General features: G+C 50.1%; 1 protein-coding gene across 1 annotated transcript in view; it reads right to left on the reverse strand.

The window, feature by feature from the left end:
- The window catches only part of CYTL1 (cytokine like 1), a 107,389-nt gene extending 88,628 nt beyond the window's left edge, over nt 1-18,761 (reverse strand). Inside the window, exons 1-3 of the mRNA XM_034670975.1 lie at nt 18,608-18,761; nt 16,775-16,819; nt 16,512-16,640 (exon numbers count right to left, since the gene is read on the reverse strand). Coding sequence (XP_034526866.1) covers nt 16,512-16,640; nt 16,775-16,819; nt 18,608-18,757 — 324 coding nt within the window. The 5' untranslated portion in view covers nt 18,758-18,761. The remainder of the gene's footprint in view (nt 1-16,511; nt 16,641-16,774; nt 16,820-18,607) is intronic.
- Nucleotides 18,762-27,413: the final 8,652 nt, after the last annotated feature.

The following is a 27,413-nucleotide window of genomic DNA, read 5'->3' on the forward strand; positions in this document are numbered from 1 at the left end:
TTCCCCATGTGTGTCTTTCATCTGGCTCTTCTGAGTCCTATCCTTTTATGATAAACCTGTAATCTCATAAGTAGATCGGTCCCCTGTGTCCTGTGAGCTGCACTAACCAGTTACCCGAACACAAGGAGGAGGTCGTCGGAACCACTGATTTACAGCCAGTCGGTCAGAAGTGCAGGTGACAACCTGGGCTTGCGATTGGCATCTGAAGTGGGGACAGTCTCATGGGACGGAGGCCTGACCCTGAGGGGTCCGACGCCGTGTCCAGGTAGACAGTGTCGGAATCGAGCTGAATTGCAGGCTGGGGANGCCTGGACTTGCAATTGGCATCTGAAGTGGGGACAGTCTCGTGGGACGGAGCCCTGACCCTGAGGGGTCCGACGCCGTGTCCAGGTAGACAGTGTCGGAATCGAGCTGAATTGCAGGCTGGGGAGAACTGCCCGGTGGAGTGTGGGCGGGAGGGGGACTGATGTCACTGATGTCACTGATGTCACTGGTGTCAGAGTCAGACCTCTCCTGCTTCTAACTGTCCTGTGCCCCCTCCCCCCACCCCAAGGCCTGTGGGATGAGACCTGCTCTCTTTAATTCAGGGTTCGAAGCCCTTCGCCAAGTGGCCTGACCATCTTCCTTCTCTCTCTTGGGTTCCCAGGAATCAACCCTCTCTGTCCAGGCACCCAGGGCTGCCGGCTGCTCCCTGCCCACCTGAGGTTTGCCTTCTCTGCTGCTCCCTGTACCTTCACACTCGCCTCACCTGACTCCTGCTCATTTCAAAACCTACTTCCTAGGTCTGTCACCTCCTCTCAGGAGCCCTTTGATGTTAGAACACTAAGACAGGCACCTCTGTGCCCCGCAACGGTCAGGACACCCCTCTCCCAGAGTCATTTCCCTTTCTACGTTAGCTCAGAGCAAGATACTAGGAGCTCGCAGTTGCCCTGCCCAGGATGAGCCAACTTTCTACAAAGCAAAACCCTGTTCACTCATTTGTTTATTTATTCCCAAATATTTATAGAATTCCTGCAATGAGTACATGTTATAATAGATGCTGGGGACAGTGAGTAAAGCAGACAGAAGTCCCTGTCTTTGTGGGGCTGACCCTCCAGTAGGGGATACAGACATTTGATGAAGTGAATTTGTAAAATGCACGACGTCATGGTGCGTTCCACGATGGGAAGTGGTCAGAGCAGAGGGGGTGGTGGGAGAGAGGTGAGTGAGGAGGTCCGAGAGGGTTGGCCCAGATCTTGTAGGACCTTGGGGGTCATGGCTGGGACTTTGGCTTTTACTCCAAGTGGCACCAAAAATCACTGGAGGACAGTGAGCAGAAGACTTGTAGGATCAGATCACCTTTCCAGAGGGGACTTCTGCAGGCAAAAGGGGCAGATGGGGGGGTGCGGGGGCATAGGAGGGAGCAGGGAGACCAGAGAGGTGTGTTGGTGGCTTGGTGTAAGATGGCAGGGGTGGGCGTGGCCAGAGGGACTGTGCTCAGGGTACAGATAGTCGTGACTATGGGCTGCACTCAGAAGGACGTTTTCCTTTTAGCCCAATTTTAATGATGCAGAAATGAAGACACAGAAATGTTAAGAAATGTGCCCAAGGTCACCTAGCTAAAGGTACTCAAATGTGGTACGCAGAGAGTCCGCACATCTGTCCCCCTCAGGCGTGAGATTCCTGGGGCGGGGCATGTCTGACCCGTAGCTGTGCCCACACTGAACACCCGGGGACCCGTGCACAGCAAGGACTCAGCGCCTTCCACGCAGATTTCTCTGCAGCTCTACCGCGGCCGCCGTTCATTCTGCCCAGTGGCCACTAGAGGGCAGCAGTGTCTTTCCTTCCGCACAGTTTCCAGGAGCCCCTTCAACCAGAGTCAATCTTGTCTGGTCCCAGGTCAAGGTTGGGAGGTAGGGACCCAAGTGGTGACCACCCTTCCACTAACCGCAACCCTCTGCCCCAGCCAGAGGCAAAGAACATGCTTGAGGACCCTGAAGGAGATCGGGCTGGTGCAAGACCTGCATCAGTGTGCCTCCCTGAGGCCCCTCATCCCCTATGAGAAAGTCATGTCAGACTGGTCCAGGTCACCCAGGGACAGATACCAGAATGGCCGCTGGGTTCTCTGGGACCTGCTCCAGCCCTTCTCCCAGGTGACTCCATCCCATGCATGACCCCAGGGGCTTCCATCAGCCTACACCGGGAGGCATGGGCTGGGGGTTTTGCAGGGGCACACGGGTGGTCAGATCAGTGTCCTGAGGAGGTCCCTGGGGCTGTGGGTGGGGCTCAAAGGCTGGAGGAGGGGGCCCAGCCAGGAAGCAGACCAGCGGGGGCAGCCTGCTGGCCAGGCGCTGGTCTATTTTATTTTGTCCACAGACTGGAGAGCAGTAATTGTGGAAGGCAAACAACGCTGTTTCTCACTTCGGTTGCTGGTGGCATTAATGAGTGTGGATTGATTTTCAAGCATCGACATACCACTGCAACTTGACCTTTGAGAATCTGCCGTCGCTTTAGAAACGCGCGTAGAAAGGTCACACGGATGCTTGTTTCCAAAATCCCTGCATAAATATTTGCTCAGCCAGAGCCTTGTTTGCATGTGTTAGTCTGTTTATAATTAATTACATTTGGCAGGGTTTCCCCTCCGCAGCCCAGCCCCAGGCCAGTTTCCAGGACGCCGGCTCTCTGTTGATGGCCAGCAGCACATCCAGGCAAAGCTTCTGGCCTTTTCCAGACAGCGTCCGCTCTTCCTGATTCATTCCTCAGGCGATGCCTGGGCCCCGCCCTGCTCTCCAGCCTCACCTCCCTGCTTCCTTGAACCGTCTTAGGATTGGCAGGTGCCGACATTCCCTGAAGTGTCACTAACGTCACACTGTGTGCTGCCTCCTTACAAGTGTTCTCCATCCAATCACTCCCTCACATGACTCTTGGCACAACCCCATTCAGTAGGGTGATGATTAACCCCATTTGACAGATGTGGAAACTGAGGCCAAGAGATGCCTGTAAGGGAAGGAATTAAGGTACAAACCCAGGAGTCTGGCTCCAGAGGTTCTCCTCTTAACCTGTGTGTGGAATTCGGTCCTGCCCAAAGCCATCTGACAGTGTCCTAAACGCTCCGGGTGGGGTGGGGTGGACCCTGCCCACGTCTCTAGCTGCTCCCTCCCCCACGTCCTCCTTCCAGTTCTTTCCTTGTCTGGCAACGGCAGCTGTCTTTCTGGTTCTCCCTTAGACCCTCACTCCAGGTCTTCCTAATCTCTGGGCCCCTTGCTGGTAACGGGGCAATTCTCAGTCTGCACCCAGGGTTCTTCCGCCGTGGGAGGAAGGAGGCTGGTCAGCACTGCTCTTGGCTACGTGTCTGCACCACTTCGCTTCTGCGCATGGGCAGGCCTTGCCCTGTCCTCCCAAAGCCGGACGCGTGCCGTCTTGTTCCCCGCTCCAGTCCCTACGCAATGCCAGGGCCCAGTTTATCCAATTTGCTTTTCCTGGCCGGAGGAGTTATCAGAAATTGAGCGGACAGCAGCTAGGGCATTGCCTGTGGGGTCTGGTTAAGGACCCCCATTTCACCTGTGCCCCTGCCCCCAGCCCAGGAGTGGTAGGGTTTAACTATTTCACTCCTCCAACAGGAGCCACGAAAGAACTTTGTTGTGAAACGGTATCTAACAACGTGCATGCAGGAGGGTGACGATGATTCTGCGGCCGAGAGCCCACACGTGCCGGCGGGCAGCGCATCTTCAGGCCGGAGGCCTGGCCCGAGGCCACTTCTGCGGGCAGGGAAGCCCCGCACCTTCCGAAGCCTCCACTTGGTCTCTTTAGGATGGGAGAGATCTGTTTTGCTCTGAATACACCTGGGGGTTGTTTGAAACACCAAGTGGAACGTGGGCCAGTGCATCTACCTGGGCTCGTAAGTCACATAGTGTCAGAGGACCCCGAGGTTGGGGTGACTCCCAGGGCTGAGGTGGGACCAGGAAGGGTCTGGCTGCTCCTTCTTTGGGCAATCCGTCGGCCATGCCCGTGCTCTGAAGGGGACACTCATTCCTGGGCCCTGTCTCCTCGGAGGAAGCACAACCTGGGGCCAGAGATAAGCAGGGGCTGTAAATGCGCTCATCGAGGCCTGCAATCTCAGCCCTCTCCGGCCCCCCTCTCGGCTTTATGGCGTCTGGGCTCCACCCCCAGTGCCGGGCTGCAGCCCCAGAGGCCGGGCCAGATGTGAGGGAGGCTTATCAGTGGTTTCAGGGCCCCTGCAAGGCCGATAAGAGGGAAAGGAGACCTTGTCGCTGCTGGCGTCTCGGGAGGGGCCAGCACGGCGTCCCTGGCGGCTTTATTTCTGGTGGTGACTTGTCCCCAGCACAGCGCTTACAATTAGCCCCTGTGGTTCTATGGTTCCCGATAAATTTTCCAGCCTCAAAACTACACATGGAAATTAATTTTCTTTGCTAAATGTGTGCCGTAACCATCCGCCTTCCGGAAAACGAGTTGCTGTGTATGACTAATTTTACAGTAATGATTCCTTAATTGTCTCCTCACTTTTAATCAAAACAAGAGCATTTATTTCTTATAAAATATGTTGTGTGAGGGTGTGAACTGGCTGACTCATTTCAGACCCTCCTGTTTGAAATGAAACAAAGGTGAATGAGGTTTGGGAGAGACAAGGAGCAGGTGGGAAGTCCATGCGGCCAGGTCTTGGAGACCCAGGGTACACGGGGAGGGGGGGTTCAGAGGGAATGGCCTAGAAATGTGGATTTGTGAGTGGAGGGCCACAGCAAGAGGAAGGAGGGAGGGAAGGGAGGCTGACTCTGCCGGGTGAGAACACCCTACCTAGTCTCTGGGCTGGAGCAGAGAATTCTCACGGCAGGTGATCGAAGAGGCCAACATGGAGGGAGCGCACAGAATAAAAAAATACGTGGAACGGGGTCTACCGATCACCAGAGGGATGTTTGAAGGAATGCCAAAGCCAGCAAAGATGTCAGGAATGTCATTTCTGGGCCTGAGACCCCTTTCATCTTTACTTTTTTTCCTTTTCTCGGGGAGCACATAGGATCACCAGGCCGAGGCCTTGTAAGGGTGTCAGATAACGTTCTCCCTTTAGGAGGCCAGGAAGTGGGTCTCCTGACATCTTCTCCAACCTGGACTGGATCGGCAGGTGTGCCGTGCGCTGCTGTGTGCTGACAGGTGCGCCACGCCCCGGCCAGCCGCTGAGGTCGGGAGGGGGGACTCGGGCTTCTGAGTTTCTGCAACTGAGCAGTCTCTTCTCACAGCCTCTTGAGCAAATGTCCCATCTTCTGCCCGGCCCCTTATGCTCCTACAGGCACAGCGCAAGTCCCGAAAAGCCTCCCCAAAGAGTCTTTTCAACTAATTGTTCCACCAATGGAGAGAGCAGTGGGCTCAGGGTCTGGAACCTTCTGTTTGAGTTCCAATCTTGGAACTCCCCACTCCTTGGCTGGCTTACCTTTGGCAAATGACTGAACCTCTCTGTGCATCACTTTCCCCTAAAGCTCTATATGGTGCTGCGTTAAATCACAAAGTTCAGCTCTTCTTTCTGCAGGAAGAAATGATACTGCATGTTAGAAAGTGGGGAAAAGGTAATAATTGAATAATAATTATATCATTTATTGGAGGCTGATTTCAGTTTGTTCCAATGAATGAGATGATTATTTTAATGTTTTAAATCCTGGAAAATGTGAAACACACTGGAAAAAGGCAGAGAATGATAAGTGAGCACGATGGCCCCACCACCCAGATCCAGCAAATGTTCACATTTTTGTCCTACACTCAAGTTTTTCTTTTTTTTTTTAGATCAAATGTTACTGAAGTTGAAATGCTGTTTCCCTTCCAGTGCTTCTCCTCCTCCTCTCTGCTCTCCAGAAGCAACTATTTTCATGCTCGTGATTTGTTTCCAGTCCATTTTCCTATGCTTCTGAGATGTTGTGAAAATCTCAAAAAGAGACAAATATCGTAAGGGACGTAGACTTTTGCACCTTGTTTTCTTATTAGACAATGCTTTTTGCAATCAGTGCACGTTGAATCACGGGCATTTGATTCATCACTTTTACTCTCATGTAATATTTCATGGAATGAAAATATCAGAGTTTATTCATTTTTCTGAGACTTCCTGGATGTTTCTTTTTTTTTTTTCCATCACAGCCAGTAACGAGGCAGTGATGAACATTCTCACTTCATCTCCTTGTGAGAGCTTGCCTGACCTATGTCCCCAGGAATGAGCTAGCTTCACCAAACATGATGAAACTGCTCTCTAAAAACATTGTGTCAGTTTACAGGTCTGAAAGCAGCTCAGGACAGTTCCTGCCTCTCCTTATCCACACCTCCAGCACCAGCGGTTGGTATGATGAGACTTTATCTTTTTCCTATTTGGTGGGTATAAAATTGTATCCCATTGTAGTTTAAATGTGCCTCTCTGGTTGGTAGACACGTTCAGCATCTTTCCATACAGTTAAATGGCCACTGTGATTTTTCTCTTCCTGATTATGCAGTCCACATTCTGCCCATTTCTCGCTCCCTTTGTGACCAATTTCCAGACAATTCGGACAGGAACAGTTGTCAGGCAACACTTTCTGCTTCCCGAGAAGGCGGTTTTCCTTAGCTTCATTTATTGTGTCTGTTAAAGCCTTATACGGTGTTTACTCATGTTTTTCTTTATTGGAGGCACTCTTTGGGTCTTGTTTACGAATTTTTTCCTCATCCTCATAACACAAAAGCATTCTGCCATGTGTTCTGCCAAATATTTGAAAATATCGCTTTACTTACTACGTCTGTCAACTCTCTCAAATTTATTTTTGAAGATGGTATAAGGAGATCACATTTACATTTTTTCTAAGTGGATAGCCAGTCGTCCTGGCAATTTTTATTATGCTATCTATTACTTTTCTACTGTGTTCCCAGCCGTTTATCAAATTTCCATGAGTTTGTTTTTGGGCTCTCTGTTCTGTTTCACTGGTTACTTTTTAAAATTTCTACATCAATACCCCAGGACACTAATTTCTATGACTTTCTAATGAGTCTTCATACCTGCTAGCAAAATTCGCCTGTCCCTCTGTTCTTCTTTTTCAAAATTTATTAATCTTTTATATTTTTCTATAAATTTTAGGCTCATCCTACCAAGATCTATCCTGCTGGGATGTTCACGGGATATGACACACTTATGTCAATTTAAGATTCATAAACATAGCTTATCTCTATATATTTTTATGTCTTTTAATAAAGTTGTATAATTTTCTCCATAATGTTGTAAACTTTAAAAAAAATTTTTTTACACAGTCCAGAGGTCTTTTATATATATATATACTTAGCATGCCATGAACTCCTAGGGCAAGGTTCCCAGAAGCCCAGGCTCCTTCCCACGGGTTCTGAGCTTCTCTGGGTTAAAGCAGGCTGGCTCTCCAGGTGAACCCAAGTACCTTTCTCTTTGGCTTCCTTCTTTCTGGATCATTGCCTTTCACATGCTTCAGGAGGCTGTCTTGGCTCTTAGAGGCTTAATATACTGTAGACATACATTAGTTCTCTTGGCAAGAATATTGCCTTCCCTTGTTTGTTTACATGATGCCAACAGCATGTGGGGTAACACTGGAGGCTCTTCCAGTTTTGCCGTGGTGACATCTGTGGGTCATTCTGTTTGGAACAGTGCCCATTCCCTCCATGGGCACGGCATCAGCTTCCTTGTAGATTCTCATGAATGTGGCCAAAGGCACAATTCCATGTTTCCTGCAAGGCCTAGAGAATATGCGGGAGGACCCCTTCTCTTCCCTTTGTGTTGGGTCATTTGGGCCAATTACTGGCGGTTCCGGCCAAAAGGGAGTTTGTAAACACGGTGTCTTATAGTTACACCTTATAGTTCTGCTGCTGTTGTAAATGGAGTTAGTTTTTAAATTGCATTTCCAATTATTTTTGGATGTTTTATGTGAATGCTATTTATTTTTATTCTTTATTAATTATTGGCAAAATTATGTGTGTGTGTTTCTAAAGAGTGACAAAATATTGAACCATTAGAAACCCGTCAGTAAAGAAGATGTGTGTATACACACACACACACACACACACAATGGAATACTACTCAGCTAAGTCTTACCATTTACATCGACATGGATGAAACTGGAGGGTATTATGCTAAGCAAAATAAGTCAATCAGAGAAAATATTATCATAGGATTTCACTCATATGTAGAATTTAAGAAACAAAACAGAGGATCAAACGGGAAGGGAGGGAAAAATAAAATAAGAGGAAATCAGAGAGGGAGACAAACCATGAGAGCCTCTTCACTCTAGGGAGCAAACCGAGGGCTGCTGGAGGGGAGGGGGTGGGGGGATGGGGTCACGTGATGTGATGAGCTCTGGGTGTGNTGGGTGACGGGAATTAAGGAGGACACGTGATGTGATGAGCTCTGGGTGTGATATGCGATGGATGAATAACTGAGCTCTACATCTGAAACGAATGATACGCTATATGTTAACTAAATGAATTTAAATAAGCTTAAAAAAAAGAAACGCATCAGTAAGTTTAAGAAAAAGCGTGCTATTCCTTTGAAAGTCCTCGTATCATCCTTCCCCTAATATCCTCTTCCTCCGCTCCTCAGGGGGATAGCTTCTGTCCTGAATTTTGTTTTAAACACTCTCTTGGAGTTCTTCAGAGCTTTGTCCCATATGTTTCTATCCCACAAAATATATTTTGTGTTTTGCCTGGTTTTGTTCTTTGCCTAAATGGAATCATCCTGTATGTCTTCTGCTCCTCAACGTTGGCTCCGTGTCAGCCATACAGATATGAATCATCATTATCATTATCTGACTACAACCACTTAGATTTTTAGTATACTTGAAACTTTATTATTTTTGTATAATAATATTTTATTATGTTATGTTAGTCACCATACAGTACATCCCCAGTTTTTGATGCAATGTTCCATGATTCATTAGTTGCATATAACACCCAGTGCACCATGCAATATGTGCCCTCCTTACTACCCATCACCAGCCTATCCTATTCCCCCACCCCCCTCCCCTCTGAAGGCCTCAGTTTGTTTCCCAGAGTCCATAGTCTCTCATGGTTCGTTCCCCCTTCTGATTACCCCTCCTTTCATTCTTCCCTTCCTTCTCCTACCGATCTTCCTGCTATTTCTTATGTTCCATAAATGAGTGAAACCATACGATAATTGTCTTTCTCTGCTGACTACAACCACTTATGAATCCATTCTATTAGTGATGGACTTCTGCATTGCTTCCAGTCACTTGCTATTGTAAACATTCTGTCATGAACGATCCTTAGACGTATTTGCTGGGGTCCCTGTGCCGCAGTATCTCTAGGATATATTCTAGGGTTGGAATTGCTGAGTCAGAGGGTATACACATCTCCAAATTTACTAGGTGATGCCAAATTGTGTTTCCAGGTATCCCCACCATAAGCAGTATGTCAGTTGCTTTGCATCCTCGCCAATGCTGTATATTGTCAGATTTTAAAATCTTAAGCTTTTTTGTGGGCATTTTAAAGGCATTTTAAAGGGTATTTGATTGAAGCTTTGCTTCAAATCTGTGAGTGGAAACAGACTGTGCCCCTCATCCACCCAGTTGCCGATGTTGGCATAAGGACTGAAGTCAGTAAGGGGAAAAACAGACATGGAAATATTTTGTAAATTGCAAACTTCTCCATGTGCTTAGGACATTAGGAGCAGAATGCCCACGGACCACTTGGAATCACAAGATCTCAGCTGTTGACTTTTCTTGGTCTTCCCAGGGAGCAGTAAATTAAAAGCCCCTTGGAGAATCAATAAACAATGTTAGAGCACAATTTCAGCCCCTTGCCCTCAGCTGAATGATTCTTGAACTTGGAACATCGGTAGCCAGAGGAAGGGTGTCGCACCATGATGGACACGGTGGTCTCAGGCCATCTGCCAAAAAAGGAGCAGCGTCAGATTTCATAGCATCTTGTGCTGGGTTGATGCTGGAATCAACACAAGGTGAATTAAAAAGCAATAAATCGGGGCACCTGGGTGGCTCATTTGGTTAAGTGTCTAACTCTTGATTTTGGCTCTGGTCATGATCTCAGGGTCATGAGATCAAGCCCCATGTCAGGCTCCATGCTGGGTGTGCAACCTGCTTAAGATTTTGTCTTTCCCTCTGCTCCTCCGTGCCCCATGCTCTATCTCTAAAAAAAAAAGAAAAGAAAGGCAGGACCTCCAGAGCAGGTTTCCTTGTCTTTGTGTAGCAGCCAGAAAATTCTTTTTTTTTTTTTTAAAGATTTTATGTATTTGAGAGAGAGAGCACAGAGGGAGAGGGAGAAGCAGGCTCCCTGCTGAGCAGGGAGCCTGACGTGGGATTTGATCCCAGGACCCTGGGATCATGACCTGAGCCAAAGGCAGACACCTAACTAACTGAGCCACCCAGGAGCCCTGAGAAAATTCTTGAAAAATAAGTAGAGCTGCATTCTGGGAGCTTTACTGCAAACGTTTTAGAAACGTATATCCAATGTCCAAATAATTCCCAGGATCCCTTCACTATGAAGGGATTGATACCTAAGTGATGACTGTGGACTTGACCATTTTCTGCATAACTGTGCTCTGTTTTTCTATTTTTTCCCTCCCCTCGTCCAACACTTACTCTGTGTCAGGGCAGTCCCTTACTTCATCCTGGAGTCTGTACACCTGCTCTGACAATCTCCAGACCTGAAACGTTCTGCAAAGGCAGAAGGTGATTTCATATTATGAGCACTTTTGCAAATCAAGTAGGATTAAACCATGAGGATTTTTGCCTAATAATTCTGTTGGTTTAAATCACCCGTGGGTGTGAAGGTGTGACGCTGGCTTCAGCCTTCACTGTGCTCCACAGCACCCCAAACCGATGATTAAGCTTTTAAGTGTACTCAGGAAGAAAAGATAAGGGCTTTGTTCAGGTCTCTCTGCTGCTGGCTGAGGTCCAGACAGTCCTGTTTCATGGAAGAGCTCTGTTAGAGCACCGTGAGAACAAGCCCTGCAAGAGACGAGCTCTGTGCGCCTGTGTGTGTGAGTTACCAAGATTTTGAAGTGGACCAAACCAGTGAGCATCTGCAATTCTGGAAAATAGAAACCAGGCCTCTGAGGCTGTAAGTCTATGAGTATGTGCAAATAGCATGTGTTTTATGAAGGCAGAATGCACACGGACCACTTGGAATCACAAGATCTCAACTGTTGACTTTTCTTGGTCTTCCCAGGGAGCAGCATCCAGGATCCAAAAACACCCAAAATATAGTTACGCAGCGTCTGCTGTGTGTCAGGCATGCTGCTAGGAACAGGCGATAAAATGTGGACAGAACAACACGGTCCCTGCCTTCCTGGGGCTGACCCTCTTGTCGGGGAGACACGATGGGTAAGTCAACCAGTGAACACATGACGGATTCCTGCAGCCCCTTGGGGAGCTTTACGGAGACTCATGCTGGGGATAAACGGGGCTGTGCAGACCCAGGTGAGAAGTTCAACTTTCGTTCAGAGTGGGAAGTGTTAAAAAGAAAAACACAGGCCCCAAACAGTGGTGCTTGGACCAGGCCACGTTACTAAAACCGGAGCTTAATACCTAACCTAATCGCGGTTTCACCCTCCTCGGAAATATGGGGCATCACCTGTCAGTCAGGAAGTTTCTGATAAGCGCGTGAAGTAATCCCTCAAGAAGACCTTCTCCATCCCCCAAAGGAAGATGAGGTAAGCCGCATAGTAAGATCTGCTGTCAGTCGGTGTGTCACCTGCTCAGATCTGGTCGTTCAGGCAGTGCAAGGACAATGGGTTGGGGGCACAATAAATAATAGGTAAGCATGCAAAATCAGAAAGTACATCAATGTTTAATGAGAAATGCCCCGCAGTTTGCACCTGCACCAAACCCCTTTCTCCCTAAGATTTGATGCTTATCGTGATCGGGATGAAGGTGGGAATAACGGTCATAATGGTGACATTGCTGAGCATTTGCTAAGGGTCAGGACTGTGCTCAGCAACTTACATGACTTATTTTACTGAGTCCTCAGCTCAGCTTTCTGGGGAAGCTGTTCTTACTGTTTTTCAGCTGAGGCCGGGAAAATGAGGGGAAATTGAAAGACAGCAAGGGATTTGCTTAAGACCACACAGATAGAGGGGACATGAGGCCAGAGGGACAACAGAAATGTGGGGGCAGCTGATGAAGGACCCCGTGACCACTGGCAGGACTTTGGTTTTTAATCTGAGTGAAATGGGGAGCCAGGGAGGGGTTCTGAGCAGAAGAAAGATATAAGGTGACTAATGGATCACTCTGGCTGATGTGCTGAGAATAAGCTATATGGGGCAAGGGTAGAAACATCTCTGAGAGTGGGACACAAACACCAGTGACCTTGGGCCAGGTCGCTAGTAGTGGAAGTGGTGAGAAGTGGTCAGATTCTGGGTCTGTCTGGAAGTTAGAGAGACCAGGGTCTTTGATGACGCATTGGATGTAGATTATGTGAGAAAGAGAAGGATCAAGTTTGACCCCAGGCTTCTTGGTCCTGACATAAAGACGGTGTCTGGAGCCGTGACACCAGGGTGCTCACCAATACAGTGAGTGAAGACAGAGAAGAGGGAAGGACCCAGAGTTGGGTCTGGATCACACAGCTGCTGAGAAAAGAGAAGAGGGGGAGTCCCAAAGGAGACAGAAGAGGGGACCAGAGAGGTGGGGGTGGGAGAGAACCTGAGGGTGGGGTCCTGGGCTCCAGCTGAAGGTGGGTAAGAAGGAGGAAGGGATCAAGCAGCTTGAGTCTGATGATCGCGAAGAGTATGAAAGTATAAAATGCAAGAGAGAGAGAGAGAGAGAGGTTGTCCAGAAACGAGACTTGCTCCTTCTTACCAGGGGTTCAGCATTGAAGTTACACTTGAGTGGAAGGAAGGATTCTGCAGGTTCTCAAGGCGGGTGGTGGAAAGACAGCCCAGAATCCGACAAGATTTGCCGTGTTCAGGAAACACTGAGATGCAGTGCCAAAGGAAATGGTATGTGTGTGTGTGTGTGTACGTGTGTGTATGGGGGGCTGGGGAATAGCAGTGGGGGAGGCCAGAGAAGACCAGGGCCAGATCAGGAGAGCCTTATGAAGAGCCACTGGTGGGCATCCAGAATAATGGAAGTAGGTTTGCACTTTACAAACACCCCTCTGGCTGATGGTGGATGGACTTGGAGGTAGGGAGGAGGAAGTCAGGACACCGCTGCTGTTGTCCAGGAGGGAGGCTAGAAGAAGGGTTTATTGGAAATTGTGATTTCTATCTTGGAAGAGGGAGTACTCAGTACTTTTGCACTGCAAGTACTCTGGTGAGCAAAAGTTCATAAAAATTTTTAAAAATATTATTTAAATTAAATTTAGCTAAATATAGTATATTATTAGTGTCAGGGGTAGAATTTAGTGATTCATCAGTTGTATACAACACCCAGTGCTCATTGCAGCGAGTGCTTTCCTTAATATGCATCACCCAGTTAGCCCATGCCCCACCCACCACCCCTCCAGCAGCTCTCAGTTTGTTCCCTGTAGTTGAGAGTCTCTTACGGTTTCATTTTTGAAAATTCTTAGAAGTTCATAAGTTCTTAAGCAACTGCTAAATTTACTCTTGACGTTATTAGAGCTAATTAGAAGGAAGTAGAAACCTTACTGGGGCCGGATATGGTAAGTGCTTTGAAAGCGTGAATTTGCATTATCCCCTGAACAAGTCTATGGAGGTTTTATTATTGTCATTCCCATTTCACAGATGGGAAAACCGAGGGACAATACGGCTAAGTAAATTGCCCACTGATACACAGCGAACAGGAGAGTGGCTCTGCTTTGTTTCACCCGGTGAGTTTAGTCAGTTGAAAAAACAGAACACAGGCTCTGTCAACCAACAACACCATGAGGTTATAAAGCAACCAGAAGCATTTATTTGGGGTTTAGGAATTGCTATCCAGGAGACCGAGTGGATAGACATTAGAATTGCGCTGGCATGAGGGAGGGAGGGAGGGAGGGAGGTTTCTAGAGGCAAAATCCACAAGGTTACATAAGTTGTCTTGAAAGAATTATGATTGGCGCTGGCAGAGTTTGAACTCACCATCTCACACACGATTGGCTATTTGGCTAATAGACACCCAAAGTAGAAGGATGTGTTCCAGGAGGCGGTTGGAGTTTGCAGTTGATTCGTGGGGTTCTGAGAATTGAAATAGGCGAGGTGCATAGGCCCTGCTTCCTGAATGTCCTCCCGACTCTGCTTTGAGTGACTCTCTTCGCCACGCTTACTTCATTCTGAATCTTCTTTCACAGCTGCAACTATTACCAAGTCCACGAGGAAAAAAAAAATCCCTCCTGATGGGACAGCCTCAGGGGAAAGGACCAGTGATGGCCAGACTTTCACCTGGGACCCACTCTGGTGGGTGAGGCCCGTCAGAGGTCTGAGTTCTGAGCAAAGGATGTACGTTGAGTTTGAGAAGATTCTGAGCTGATGTTGAGCTACTAAAGAGCAAACGTAGAAGTCAAGAGACACAGCGAAGATAGGGTTGACCAGTTGGCTGTGGAGAAAGGAGAAGGGGAGAAGGCATCCTGGGCGATGCCCCGTCCTCTGGCTCAGGGATGCTGGCACACAGGACTGGAGCAGTGTCCCTGATCGGTTGTACTTGAAATCCAAAGCAAAAGGATCCCTTCTGATAACCCCCAACCACTGGATTCCAGTCTCCCTGCCTTGAAAGGTATTCTCCTTATGTGACCCTGCTTATACAACTGGTGTGGGACAGACACCCTGCCAAAGTGTCCCTGGCAGGCCTTCCCATAAGGAATGCTGTTTATAGTCAGACCCCACTCCATCCGCAGCTCTACTTCTTGTCTTCCCCAACCGCACACTGGTGTTTGAACCATCCATCTCCATCTGAAGACTTCATGCTTTTGGCTGTGCTCCATCTTCCTTCTGTTCCACAAGCTCCAGTCGTATTTCAAGAGCCTATTTCCGTTCTGAGTCCCCCAGAATCCTTGCTGCCCCATCTCAGGCAGAATTATTTGCTCCTTCCTCTGCTGTCTTCCTAGATTTTGCAAATGTCTCCTCTGCTAATCTAAGAGGAGGAATTCTTTACTTTTCATCTCAATATTTGCTGAGTTTATATTAAGCACTCGGTCAATATTGAAGACGTGAGCAAACAAACGTCTGAGATGTGGAAATTAGTCCTTGTCCTCAGTGGCTTATTTGCTACCTAGAAATTGCGAAGTGTTAGCAGAACCGTGGAAGGAAGATGCCTGGCACTTGGCTCTTCGTCTGGAATCCCTCCACCACCACTTACCAGCTGTCTGGGGGAATCACCTATCCTTTGGACCTGAGTGTGTTTTCTTCTCCTTACATCCAGGTGGCTAATGCCCACCCAGGGGCAACATCACTGTGAAGGTTTGGCTGGCGAGCGCGTGCGGTGCGGTTGGTACCAAGCCTCCATATTTGGTGTCTGTCAGGAAGTGGTAGCTGCTGGTTTTGGTGACAGAAAGTTAGTTTGTTGCATAATTTCCATCTGTGAAGGGTTATCTCTTGAAAGAATGACTGTTGTGAGTTCAATTTTCTCTCTCAAAAGACACGTTGAAGCCCTTACCCCTCAAGTGGGTGACTGTGACTTTATTTGGAAATAGGGTCTTGGCAGATGTCATCAAATTAAGATGAGGTTATGCTCCCCTAGGTGGGCCCTTTATAAATATGAATAATACTGTATTATAATGATATCTTCTTCCTGTCTTCCCTCGGCAGACCAAGGGGAGAGGGGAATGAGGAGGGCAACGGGTGTGGGGAGGAAATCTGTAAGAAACCTTCGATTCATGAACAAATAAATTAAACTCAATCGCTAATTATTTATCCTGATGATGTACTCTGGGCCAGGCCTGGTGCTGGGAATTCTATGTGTGGTCACTCTGCTAGGGCTTTTAGGATCAAGGGACTTACTGCAGCCCCCTCTCACATGCACACACATAGGGTGTACTTCTTATTATCTTCCCAGTGATGGTGTGAGGTGGGCATAATTATGTCTCCAGTTCAAAAATGAGGGAACTGTGGCTCAGAGAGGTGATGGATTGCTCCCATCTGGGAAGCAGGAAGACAGACGGGAGCTCAGGTCTCTCTGATGCTGAAGCCTGTGCCCCTGGGATCCCATGGCTGCTCTCTTCAGTAGCACTGATTTTCTGCATTTTTCTGTCTCCTTTCCCTCTTCTACCAGAAGAGAGCATCTGAAGCCCCTCTTCTAGAAAGTCTCCTCCGACCCCGGAGCTCTGGAGCTCCCTGAATTCATAGCCCTCTCCCCCCAGCCGCTACCCCATTTGGCTCCTGGCAGAGTCTGTCTTTCATGGTTAGCATGTGGTCCTGGGTGTTGTCCCCACACCAGGGTGAGCTCATGGAAGGGAGGGCCTTGTCCCGAGTGCCTATTACTTATCAAGGGTGATGGTGGTTGAAGAAGGGCTTAGAGAACTGGAAGCACCCTAAAACGTTTCTCTTCCTCCTCCTCGTCTCCCCCGCCCCAGCCTTCCTCTTCTAAAAGCCCTGCGCATCTTGGCTGATAATAAGCAGAAAAGGTACGTTCAGTAGTGTCGCTTACTCTCCTGCAGAACGAATTCATGATGGTGTACAGTTTCCTCACTTTGTCCTTCAAGGCATCCACCTGGGCCACCTTCCAGCACTGGGGCGATGCCACGAAGTCCCGCAGCCTGGCCAGCACACAGTAGTTCTGAGAGTGGACAGCAGGGAGGGCGTTGTGGGGGAAGTCAGTAGCCAGAGGGACAGGAGTTGGGGGCTCCTGCATCCTTCTGCACGGGGTCTCTCCCTGCCCCCCTGCCTCCCCCGACAGGAAGACCCTCTTACGTGTATATCCAGGTAGAGTGTGGGCAGGTATCTCACACAGGGCTCCTGCGGAAGGGAAGACGGGTCATGATGACGCCCATAGGGATATACTCACAGGTCGTCATAGAAGGCTCTTGGCCACCCTCCAACAACCAGACAGCCCCAGGCCTTCCTTGATCTGATCTGCTTACACACACACACACACACACACACACACACACACACGGATTTGAATCCCTATGCCTACTGGGAAAGCTGAAATACTCTCCCCCAGAATGTTAGAGCAACAGTTACCTCTAGGTGGTAGGATGGCAAGTAATATGTATTTCTTCTTTGTCTTTTGTGCATTTTCCAACTATAAAGTACAGTGGTCTCCCCGTTATACGTGGGGGATATAGTCCAAGGCCCCAGCAGATGCACGAAATCATGAATCGTACTGACCCCTGTATATAGTAGGTTTGTTCCTATGCGTACGTACAAACCTAGATAAAGTCTAATTTATAAATCAGGCACAGTAAGAGATTAACAACAAGTACTACTAATAAAATAGAACAATTATGACAACATGCTATCCTAAAAGCGACGTGAATGTGACGTCTCTCTCACAATCTCTTCCTGTACCGTACTTGCCCTTCCTGTGATGATGGAAGAGGATGAAGTGGCCATGTGATGACACGAATGACGTAGGCATGTGACGTAGGCTTAGGCTACCACTGACCTTCTGACCATACGTCAGAAGGGGGCTCATCTGCTTCCGGGTCGCTGTGGACCGTGGGTCACTGAAGCCACGGATATGGGGGGGCCTACTACGTATGTCTTTTATAATAGGAAAAACATACACATTATTTAAGTTTTAAAAGAAAATAAAAGGTGTTAAGATACCACAGCCCCACATCTGAGAAACTTTACATCTTGTTTGAAGTGTTTACAAGGTGTGAAGAGACACTTTCAGACACCTTTAAATTCTATCAGAGCTGCTTTTTATGGAGGAAAGGGGCAGAGAGAGAGAAAGGATCTTAAGCAGACTCCCAGCTGTGCTCAGAGTCCGATGCGGGGCTCGATCTCACGACCCTGAGATCATGACCTGAGCTGAAATCAAGAGTTGAACGCTCAACTGACTGAGCCCCCCACCCAGGTGCCCCAAATTTTATTCAAGCTTTTAATAAAGTTTAATTTGTTTGTTTCTATACTGGACAAGCAGCCAAGGGGCCTGGGCTCTAGTTCTGGGCAGCCCCTCTAGAACCTGCCCCCACCCCCCACACCCCCCAGCCCTGGGTCTGCCTGGGGTGTCCCCTGCCCAGCACTGTGCCTGCCGTGTCTCATTCACACCTTCACCCTCGAGGTGCCCAAAGCCAGTGGTGGGCGCTGTACCAGCCCTTTCATAGCCCAGCACACTGAGATTCAGGAGCTGAGCTGTTGGCCCAGGGTAATGAGCAGTAAAGGGTGGGCACGTCCTGGGGTCCCCCTCCAGCCCCCACCGTGCGCTCACTCACAATCACCAGGGTCCTGAAGAGAATAACCTTAATTCTGTGCTCCTCCTTAACTCCAGAGTTCCAGCCTCCTTGGGGAGGTTTTTTCTTTCTTTCACATTTTACAACAGATCCTCTGGTTGTTGCTGGCAAGTTACCAACAAAGACAAGGCATTGTGATGTCTCTGATAGATTTCCCTTGTATTTAAAAAAAGATGCAAACCACTGTCATTGTACTTAGTAGGATGGGAATAAAAGGCAAACCCTTGGCCAGAAAAGAAAAATAGTGGGGTTTTTTTGTTTTTCCTGGTCCACAGGCAAGTTTTGGAGAATGGGGTCTGCATTGAACCTCCTGGTTTGTGGAGGGCAGCGGGAGGGGACTCACCGAGGGCTCCGCGGCCTGCAGGCTCTGGAAGTCACCAGCCACCTCCCGGCTCAGGGTCAGCATCCTGGAGTAGCAGGTCGGGGGAGCCGGCTGTGCGGAGGGGGGCCCGGCCAGGAGCAGCAGCAGCAAGGGGAGCAGCCTGGGCGTCATGGCAGAAAGGCAGCCTCACTGCGTCCTGCGGCTGGCGGGCGGCCCTTTAAGCAGCAGCCTGGGGGTGGTCCTCCACCGCTTCCTGTGGGGCCCAGCCAAGGCCATCCAGCACGCCCATCTGGCCCTGGACACTGGATCCTTTCAGACCTGAAGCCCCCCCTTGTAAGAGGAGGGGCTGCCTGGGGGCGCGTGGGACACCTGGAAGGGATGCACGGGCCCTTCCTCTCCCACACTTCCAATAGAAGTTTCTCCCCCGGGGGCGCCTGGGTGGCACAGCGATTAAGCGTCTGCCTTAGGCTCAGGGCGTGATCCCTGTGTTCTGGCGTTATGGGTTCGAGCCCCACGTCAGGCTCCTCTGCTATGAGCCTGCTTCTTCCTCTCCCACTCCCCCTGCTTGTGTTCCCTCTCTCGCTGGCTGTCTCTATCTCTGTCAAATAAATAAATAAAATCTTTTAAAAAAAAAATAGAAGTTTCTCTCCGGGCAGGGGCTTTCCAGAAATGGAAGATCCGGGTGGTGAGGGGCGGGGGATGAGAGGAAGACAAGGATGGATGAGAGGTGGGTAGTCAGGCTCTGCAGTTAGAAAGAATGCGGACCCTGTCGTAAAGCAGAGCAGAAGTGGGGGGGGAAAGGGGCTGGAAGTGTCGGACTGAGCACCGGGGATCCAGGGCTTGGGGTCAGGCAGCCTGGTGTCAGCGTCCACCCACCACTGGCCACCCAGCAGCAGCTTGGGCAGTCATTTTCCCTTTGAGCAGCTGTGTCTCTGCATCTGGAAGCTGGGCTTATGCTGCTGCCTGTGGCTGGAGGGGGGGCACGTGTGAACACCCCCCAAGCTAGCCACTTCCAGCCCCGGGCACAGGCCCCAGTACAGAGCAGACCCCCAGGAAGGCTGGTTTTCCAAATGCCCAGCTCGTTTAGTGACTAGGTCTGCAGGCGGCCCTCCTGTATGGACGCCAGTTAAAAGATGAGCCCTCTCCTTAGAAGCTCAGTGCAGCGATGATTGCCCACTTCTGGTGATGCCGGTGGGCAGGTTTCTCGACTCATTCCTCTCTCGTTATATGTGCAGTAGGGATGATAAGAGCACCGCGCTCAGACACTGTGGTCAGGGATAAAAGACGCCGAGCTAATGTCGGAGGCTCCGTTCCCGCAAGTGTCCCTGTGAGGCAGCTACCCCAGAAAACAGTCCCACTTTCCAAGTGGGAAAATGGAGGCTCAGACAGTTTCAGCAGCTTGTCCAAGGTCACAAAGCTGGAGGTGACAGGTCCTGGTAGGACTTTGTGCCCCGTCCTCCTCCATCCTTCCATCCCCCTATGAGGAGCGAGACCCTCACGGTCAGAGATGAGTTGGTGTCCTAGGAACCAGCAAGGACAAGGAGGCGTCAGAGAGAGAAAGAGCGTCACTTGGCACCCCTTCTGTGACAATCATCCCAGCTGTTATCACACACTCCGTGAGCCCCACAAGAAGTGCATCGGGTGAGCTGGGTTATTCCCATTTCCCAGACAACAAAGCAGAAGGTCTCAGGAGACATGAAACTGGTTGCCGTCACAAGGCGAATGAGGAACAGAAATCTGGGCCTGTGTCTGTCTGTCTGTCTGTCTCCAAGCCCTCTCTGGCTGCGAGGGAGGGTAGAAAGGATGTGGTGCCCCGCTCCAGCCTCTCCCTGCTCCATCTGCCCTGAGAAACCCCAACCCGACCCGGTGGCCCGAGCAGCCCCTGTCTGTAAACAGAGTAGCGTCACCCTGGTCCCTTCCAGCCCTGAGGTGTTCTTTATCTAGCTTTCTGGTGCGGGGACCCCAGCCATGCCCTCCTGTTTGGTGGGGTGAGAGTGTCCTCTCCACAACTTTATCGAGATGACCTGGAGACAGTCTCTGGGGGACCCTCCTGGACAGGCCAGGACTATGTGTGCTTGGAGGGGGGCAAGCAGCCAATAGAAAGGTGGTTTTCTTCTGGATGAAGGAGTTTCCTCATGCCCTCCACGGAGGTGCCTGGGGCGTGGGCCTCCCTGGTGGACAAGCCGGCCCGGCCAGGGACGCCAGGCCAGCTTTGAAACACTCCGGGGCTTCTGGATGTGTTCTTCGAACGAGCTTCAAATTCAGGACAGGGAAGAAAAACAAGCCCATGCACCAAAACAAGCCCCTGGACCGTTCAGTTGGAGGGGATGTTGCTGGAAAACAGGAGCTGTCTGGGCGTTTGAAGTTGAGATAAACATGTTGCTGGGACAGCCGGCCTCGTCTCACTTGGGACACCGTGTGTGGCTGTTGATGGAGCTTCGTGGGCAAATCAGAGGCTTCTGCTGTGCCCTGAGCTCCAGACACTGAGCGGACCGGACCTCGCCTCCCTCCCTTTCCACTCCTTTCTCACCTCTGTTCAGCAGCCAGCAGCCAGCTGTCAGAGCAGACGCGCAAGGGATGCTGTGCTGAGTTAACCTGACGGTTGTTCCTCCTGTTCCTGGGAGTGGGGCACAAGCTGGGGAGGAACGCACAGGGTGCACCCACCTTGCCCCCCCCCGGCCGCCAGAGAGCCCCCCGCCCTGCGTGCGGGCAGGCCTGGGGACCCCACGTGTGTGTTCTGCCCTCCAAGTCCCTCGCCGCTCCCTGCTCAGCCGCCAGGCCCCGGCCCCTCCCACGGTGACTTCAGGGTCAGGATGCTCCATCTGGAAGGTGAATGTTGAAAATACAGGCAGGAATACCCCGACAGATTAACGTGTTTGTCTTCCTCCAAAGGTTCCTCCCAGCCCCCCTTAGTGTCTCAGACGGAGCCTGAGACCCATCTTGGTGCCTCGTTCTGCCGGGAGAGCCGAGCATCCAGAGCTAATGAGCAGGGGACTGTCGGCAGACACCAGTCATTTTCTTTGAATGGATTCTTCGTTGATTCACCGGACACACAGCAATGACTGAGAGTCGGCAGTGCGCAGGCCTCAGATGGACAGTAGGGACGAGACGGTGAGTGAGAGAGAGGGTGTTGCTGTCCTCATGGAGGAGAGGAAAGAGGGCCATTGAGTCACCACAGCACACGGGGTGATGGCGGGACAGCCGACCTCGGGTCTGGCCTTGAGGAGGCTGGCTCTGCCAGGTGAGGGGTGCTGTGGGGAAGTGGGATGGATGTGGAGGTGGGGGGACGGGTGTGGTACATGAGCGAGAGAGAATTTGGAAGGTCCTGTTCTGCTGGTTTGGAAGACTGTGGAAGCAGCCACGGCCAAGGAACACAGGAAGCCTCCAGAGGCTGGAAAAGGCAAGAAAAAGATTCTCCCCTTGATCTCCCAGAAAGGGACACAGCCCTGCCCAGACCTTGATTTTAGCCTGCTGAGACCCAGGGTGGACTTCTGACCTCCAGAACTCAGTTCGTGGGGATTTGTTACAGCAGCCATAGGAAATCCCTGCACTCTCTCTCTGGGGTTTGGTAGAATAACAGAGATCAAGGTTGGAGGAACTTAGAAATGACCTCCATCAACCTGCCTGGTGCTTGAGCTTCCTTCCCCATCTCCCTGTCAAGTGCGCATCCAGAGTCTGCTTGTATACCTCCCTGGATGGGAAGCTCATTGCCTGTGGGAGCCGCTCTCCGGGCTCTGGGCAGCTCTGGCTAATGTAAATTCTGCCCCAGATGAAGGTGAGTTGTGATGACTCCCTGGGGCTGCCATCTTTGGTTTAAAACTTGGGTACCTTCTTCCACAGAACGGACTCATAGATCTTAAGGCCACCTTCCTTCCTCCGTCTGTCCCCAAGCACTCATCCCTGCCCCCCAGACAGAGTCCGCTCTCTTTCAGATCAAACATCCCCATGTCTTGGATCCTTTTCCATACAAGTGGCTTCAAGATCTTTTCCCACAGTCACATCATGATTAATGTCTCGCTGCCTGGAGTCCTTTCTCCTTCCAGGAGCCATCTCTAAAGCAGAAACCCACTCTTGCCAGCCCCCATTTCAAGTTCTTCCCTGGCTCCCACAGTCTGAGGTCTCCGGCCCTTCCTGCCAGTCCCTTCCTGGTGATGATGGTGATGCGACGATGAGAGCTAATTCAGGATGTGCTGCTCTGCTCCGAGGCCATGGCAGGCGTTAATGCATTTATTCCATCATTATCCCTTGAGGGCACCAAGGCCCAGAGGGTGACTTGCTCCAAATCACACAGTATTAGCAGTCACTAGGGCTTGTCAACACCATACCCAAGTAGCCTTTCCTTTCCAAATATGCCATTCCCTTTTCTTGGAGCACCTTTCCCTCACCTCATTTCCCTGGTTTGCTGCTTCTCACCCTCCCAGACAGAACAGAAATGTCACTTTCTCCAGGAAGCCTGCCTCGAACCACAGAAGCTGGATTGGGTCCCCGCTGCCTGCGCAGGCTCCCACAGACCCTGCCCTCTCCTCTGCTCCACCATGACATTGCCCACTCTGGCTGCCATCTGTTTGCCTACCCATCCCCCATGGGAAAAGCAAGTGTCCCCTCTGTGTCTTTGTGTCCAGAGCAAGGAGCTCAGGGCCAACAGAGAGCACGTGTTCAGTAAACATCTTCCTCTGTGTGGCAGCGACCACTCCTTTATTCATCCTGGTGTGTAACAATGTGTTTCACACTATCAGGGACCCAGACTGGAACACAACCCTTCTTGGGAGGTTTGGTCAGAATGACGCTGTCACCTCCTTGTTTTGGGTTCCTCTGGTGTCAGTTAGGACTGTAAGTTGCAAGTTACAGAAAACACAGCTTGAGATGCCAAAGGCTGAATTTCTGGAAAGTGCAACTGGAAAGTACAGAGGTAGTGGAGTTCAGGCATGGTTTGATCTAGGAACTCAATGAAGTCATTAAGAAATCATCTTTTCCTCTCCCCCTATTCCATACTGTGACGGTCTTTTGATGTGTCAACTCTTTCAGGCTACGGTTCCCAGTTATTCAATCAAACACAGATCCAGGTGTTACTGTGAAGGTATTTGTAGATGTGATTCAAGTCCATAATCAGTGGACTTTAAGGAAGGGAGATGAGCCTATAATCTGGGTGGGCCTGACTCAATCAGTTGAAAGATATTAAGAGCAGAACTTTCCTGGAGAAGAAGAAATTTTGCCTGTGGAGCAGCTTCAGTCCATCTGTGAGTTTTACTTTGCCTTTCCTGACAGCCTGCCCTACTATTTTGGACTTTTTTGCCTGGCCTCCACAAGGGTGTCAGCTAATTCCTTATAGTAGATCCCTTACTCTGTCTTTGTTTCTGGTTCTGCTTCTTTGGTTAAACCTGCACTGACACACATACCATCAGCTCCATCCTAAAGCCAGGCCCCCAAGTGGTCATAAAGTGGTTGCCAGTAGAGTCCAGCACACATGCTATGTCATCCCTGTCCAGAGAAGTAATGTCTCCCCCGTGATCGCTCAAGAAAGTCCCTGGGTGGCACAGCGGTTAAGCGTCTACCTTCGGCTCAGGGTGTGATCCTGGCGTTGTGGGATCGAGCCCCACATCAGGCTCCTCTGCTGAGAGCCTGCTTCTTCCTCTCCCACTCCCCCTGCTTGTGTTCCCTCTCTCTGGCTGTCTCTATCTCTGTCAAATAAATAAATGAAATCTTTAAAAAAAAAAAAGTCCCGAGCTTCATGCTGGTCGCAGACCCCGCCCTTGTTTGTCTCATGACCTAGCACTTTCATAGTCTGGGACTCCTTTTTTTAGCATTTCTAGATAAAGAACATTTAATCTTTTCCTTCTCACTGTTCAGACTGGCATATTCCAATAAGGGACCCAGGTAACCAGGGAAATACTCTTTTTTCCTGGCCCGAGGCGTTATGGGAAATTCCTGAGCAGACTCGCTGTTTTCCTCACCCCTTGTTACCTGGCTCCAACACAGAATCACACCTTTCCCGAAGGTTCCTTGTGTTCCTGTCCTCTGCCTGCTCGTGACGGCAGCCCAGGTTGAAGTGGCCATGGCCAGTTTCAAACATCTGTTCCCTAATGGCCAGCCAGTAGCTGACTTTGGCAGCAATAGCCCGCACCCAGGGGCAGCTTCTGTTCTGCATCAAACAGAGTTGCAGAGGTTAACGTCAGAGGCTGGTGTTGGAGGCCGTGTCTCTGGTAAAAGGGCCACCTCTGTGTCTCTGCACTCTTGCCTGCGCTCTGAGGTCAGAAGCCAGGAGCCGGGGGTGCCTGTGCTGTCCGGACCCAGCAGTGACAGCGGGGACGTATTTGAGTTGAGGGTAGGTTGAGCCACTAGCCGGAACATTGCCTCCAGGGATCCTGTTGACATCAGTGTTCCTTTGATTAAAAGCAACACACCTCCCCCTGTTTGGTGATGTATTTTTGAGCGTGTTACTTGTGCTCTTGGCAAACCCAAGAGGAAAGTTGGCCCACATGGTCCAGAGTGAAGGAATGAAGACAAACACCAAAGCTGGCCTGTGCTTTTGGGCAGTGCTTATAAAAAGAATCCCATGTTTTAGAATACAGACCCTTCTCTAAGCCTCCAAAACATGGATTCAAATTTTAATGGGATACAGTGTACCGGACATGTTCTCCCAAACGTTTTCCCGGGGCCTGTTTATGCAGAAAGGATTCAGAAAAAGTCTTTCAAGAAGGATCTCCGTTGGCTTAGCAGAAAGAACACAGGCTTTGGAGTAATACAGACTTGAAGTCTCACTTCTGTTATGATGTGAACGAATGTAATTATGTGTGCAAATCTTGTCATCCCTCGTCTGCCTCTGACGCATGGGATTTACAACATTTACTCCGAATTTTCGTGGAGATGGAATAAACAAGAAATGGCGGGGGTGACTGTAGGAGCCGTGTTCCTTTTATCTTCTCTTTCTTTCTTTTTTTTTTTTTTTAATGCTTATGGACCTTGTTCTTTAACGCCCTCTCTGGCCAGCTCTTACCTGCCTACTATGGTGCTGGTGATGGGCATGGGGCCCCGGGTGGACCAATCCGTGTCCTTCCCTAGGATTAACAGAGGGGAAGAAGGAGGAAGCAGCTCTCTCATCCCACTGACGTTCCCACTGAGGCCTCCAGAAGTTCTGTCTCTGCTGGAGGAGCAGGCCGGAAGGTGCATGAGCAGAGCTGGGGGCGGAAAGGAAGAGGCTGGATGGAGATGCAGCCCTGATTCCAGTCCCAGAGGCAGAGTCGGGCAATTCCTCTGTGGACTCTATAAGATGCCTGGGCTCATTTCTGGCTGCAGACCTAGGATTGGGGTTTCCCTAGAGCTGCTTTCCATGAGCTTTCTTCTTTCTCTTGCAAATGAGAGTCCTGACTAATACCATCCCCAGTAGGGTGCCCAGCACAGAATGGATGCTCACACTTACTGCTTTCTCATGGATGACTCACTACTTAATGGCAGCCATTAGTACTGGTCACCAAAGATGCCCAGGCTCCTCTCTCCTGGCCCCATGCTGGGAGCTTTCTGCCCCCTTCAAGTTACACATGGTCATATGAGTTATTTTGTGCATTGACACATAGGAGGACATGACGTTGCTGGTTTGAAGGCAGAGGGAGCACCATGAGAAGGAATGCAGTGGCTATCAGGAGCGGATGGTGACCCCAGGGGGCAGCCAGCAGAGAATGGGAACCGTAGACCCACAGCCATAAGGAACTGTGTTCTGTCTCTGAATGAGCCTGGAGTCAGATTTTTTTCCCAGAGCCTCCAAATAGGAGTCCTGGTCTGTGAGACCCAGCTATCCCCCCAGACATCTGCCCTCCCGAGCTGTGAGCTAAAAACTGGGTGTTGTTTTCAGGCTTCAAGTTTGTGGGAATTTATTAAACAGCAACAGGAAATGAATGCACTGAGCCATATGTTAGTATTTGAGGTAATTCATCGAGGATTGTAATTTTCCACTTAAAAACACACAGGTAACACTCCCCATGCTGCTTTACAATGGTGTATTTGTCAAGGTCTTTTTCAGACTCAGGCTTCCTGGGGGAAGGAGCTGAGCTGGTCCTCTGTGTATTCCCCAGGCAGAGAGCACAGGCCTGGACGGGGGGCTTGAAGAAGATGTGAAGGTGACACTTGGCAAAATCAGGAAGCTGTTGCAATTCTTCCACCAGCTTCCACACCCCATCGTGCCTGGTGTGGGGACGCGGGAGTGAGTGACGGTGGACAGGGGTGCTGGGCTTGCTGAGTGCCAGGTGCTGTGTTAGAACCCCGCTGGTAGCTTCTGGAATCACCACATCCCTGTGTTACAGATGGGACACTGGTGGGCAAGAAGTGGAGTAACTTGTTCAAGGTCACACAATCCATAGTGGAGCCCAGGTTCAAACCAGACAGGCTGGTTCAAACCTGTGTTCTAACCCCCTCACGATGCTGCGGCCTAAGAGAAGGACCTTAATAAATATTTGCCGAGGGACAGAGAAAAGACAGAAAGGAAGAAAATAATTTCCCCAGATGCCAGCAAGCTGTGTGACGTAGGGAAGCTCCTTACCATACCTTGGAGCCTGAATTTCCTGGAAACGTGAGGGGTGACTGCATTTAAAGTGATGTTTTGGATTTTTTTCTCCATTCTAAACGCAGTGATCCATTGCTTGTGAGGGGCCAGTCACGGGAATACTGAGTCCTCTCCACCCTGGGCGGTCCCAGCCTGCTGTCTGCAGCGGCAGGACAGGCTCCTGGCCCCCACCTTGCAAGGTGCTTGACCCCCCCCGGGCTCTCAGGGTCTTCAAGCCCCTCACAGAGTGGAGGTCGTGAGGATTCAGGCAGAATGGGGGACACTCACTCAAGA

The sequence above is a fragment of the Ailuropoda melanoleuca genome, chromosome 11 (assembly GCF_002007445.2).
Source record: "Ailuropoda melanoleuca isolate Jingjing chromosome 11, ASM200744v2, whole genome shotgun sequence".
Classification (NCBI taxonomy): domain Eukaryota; kingdom Metazoa; phylum Chordata; class Mammalia; order Carnivora; family Ursidae; genus Ailuropoda; species Ailuropoda melanoleuca.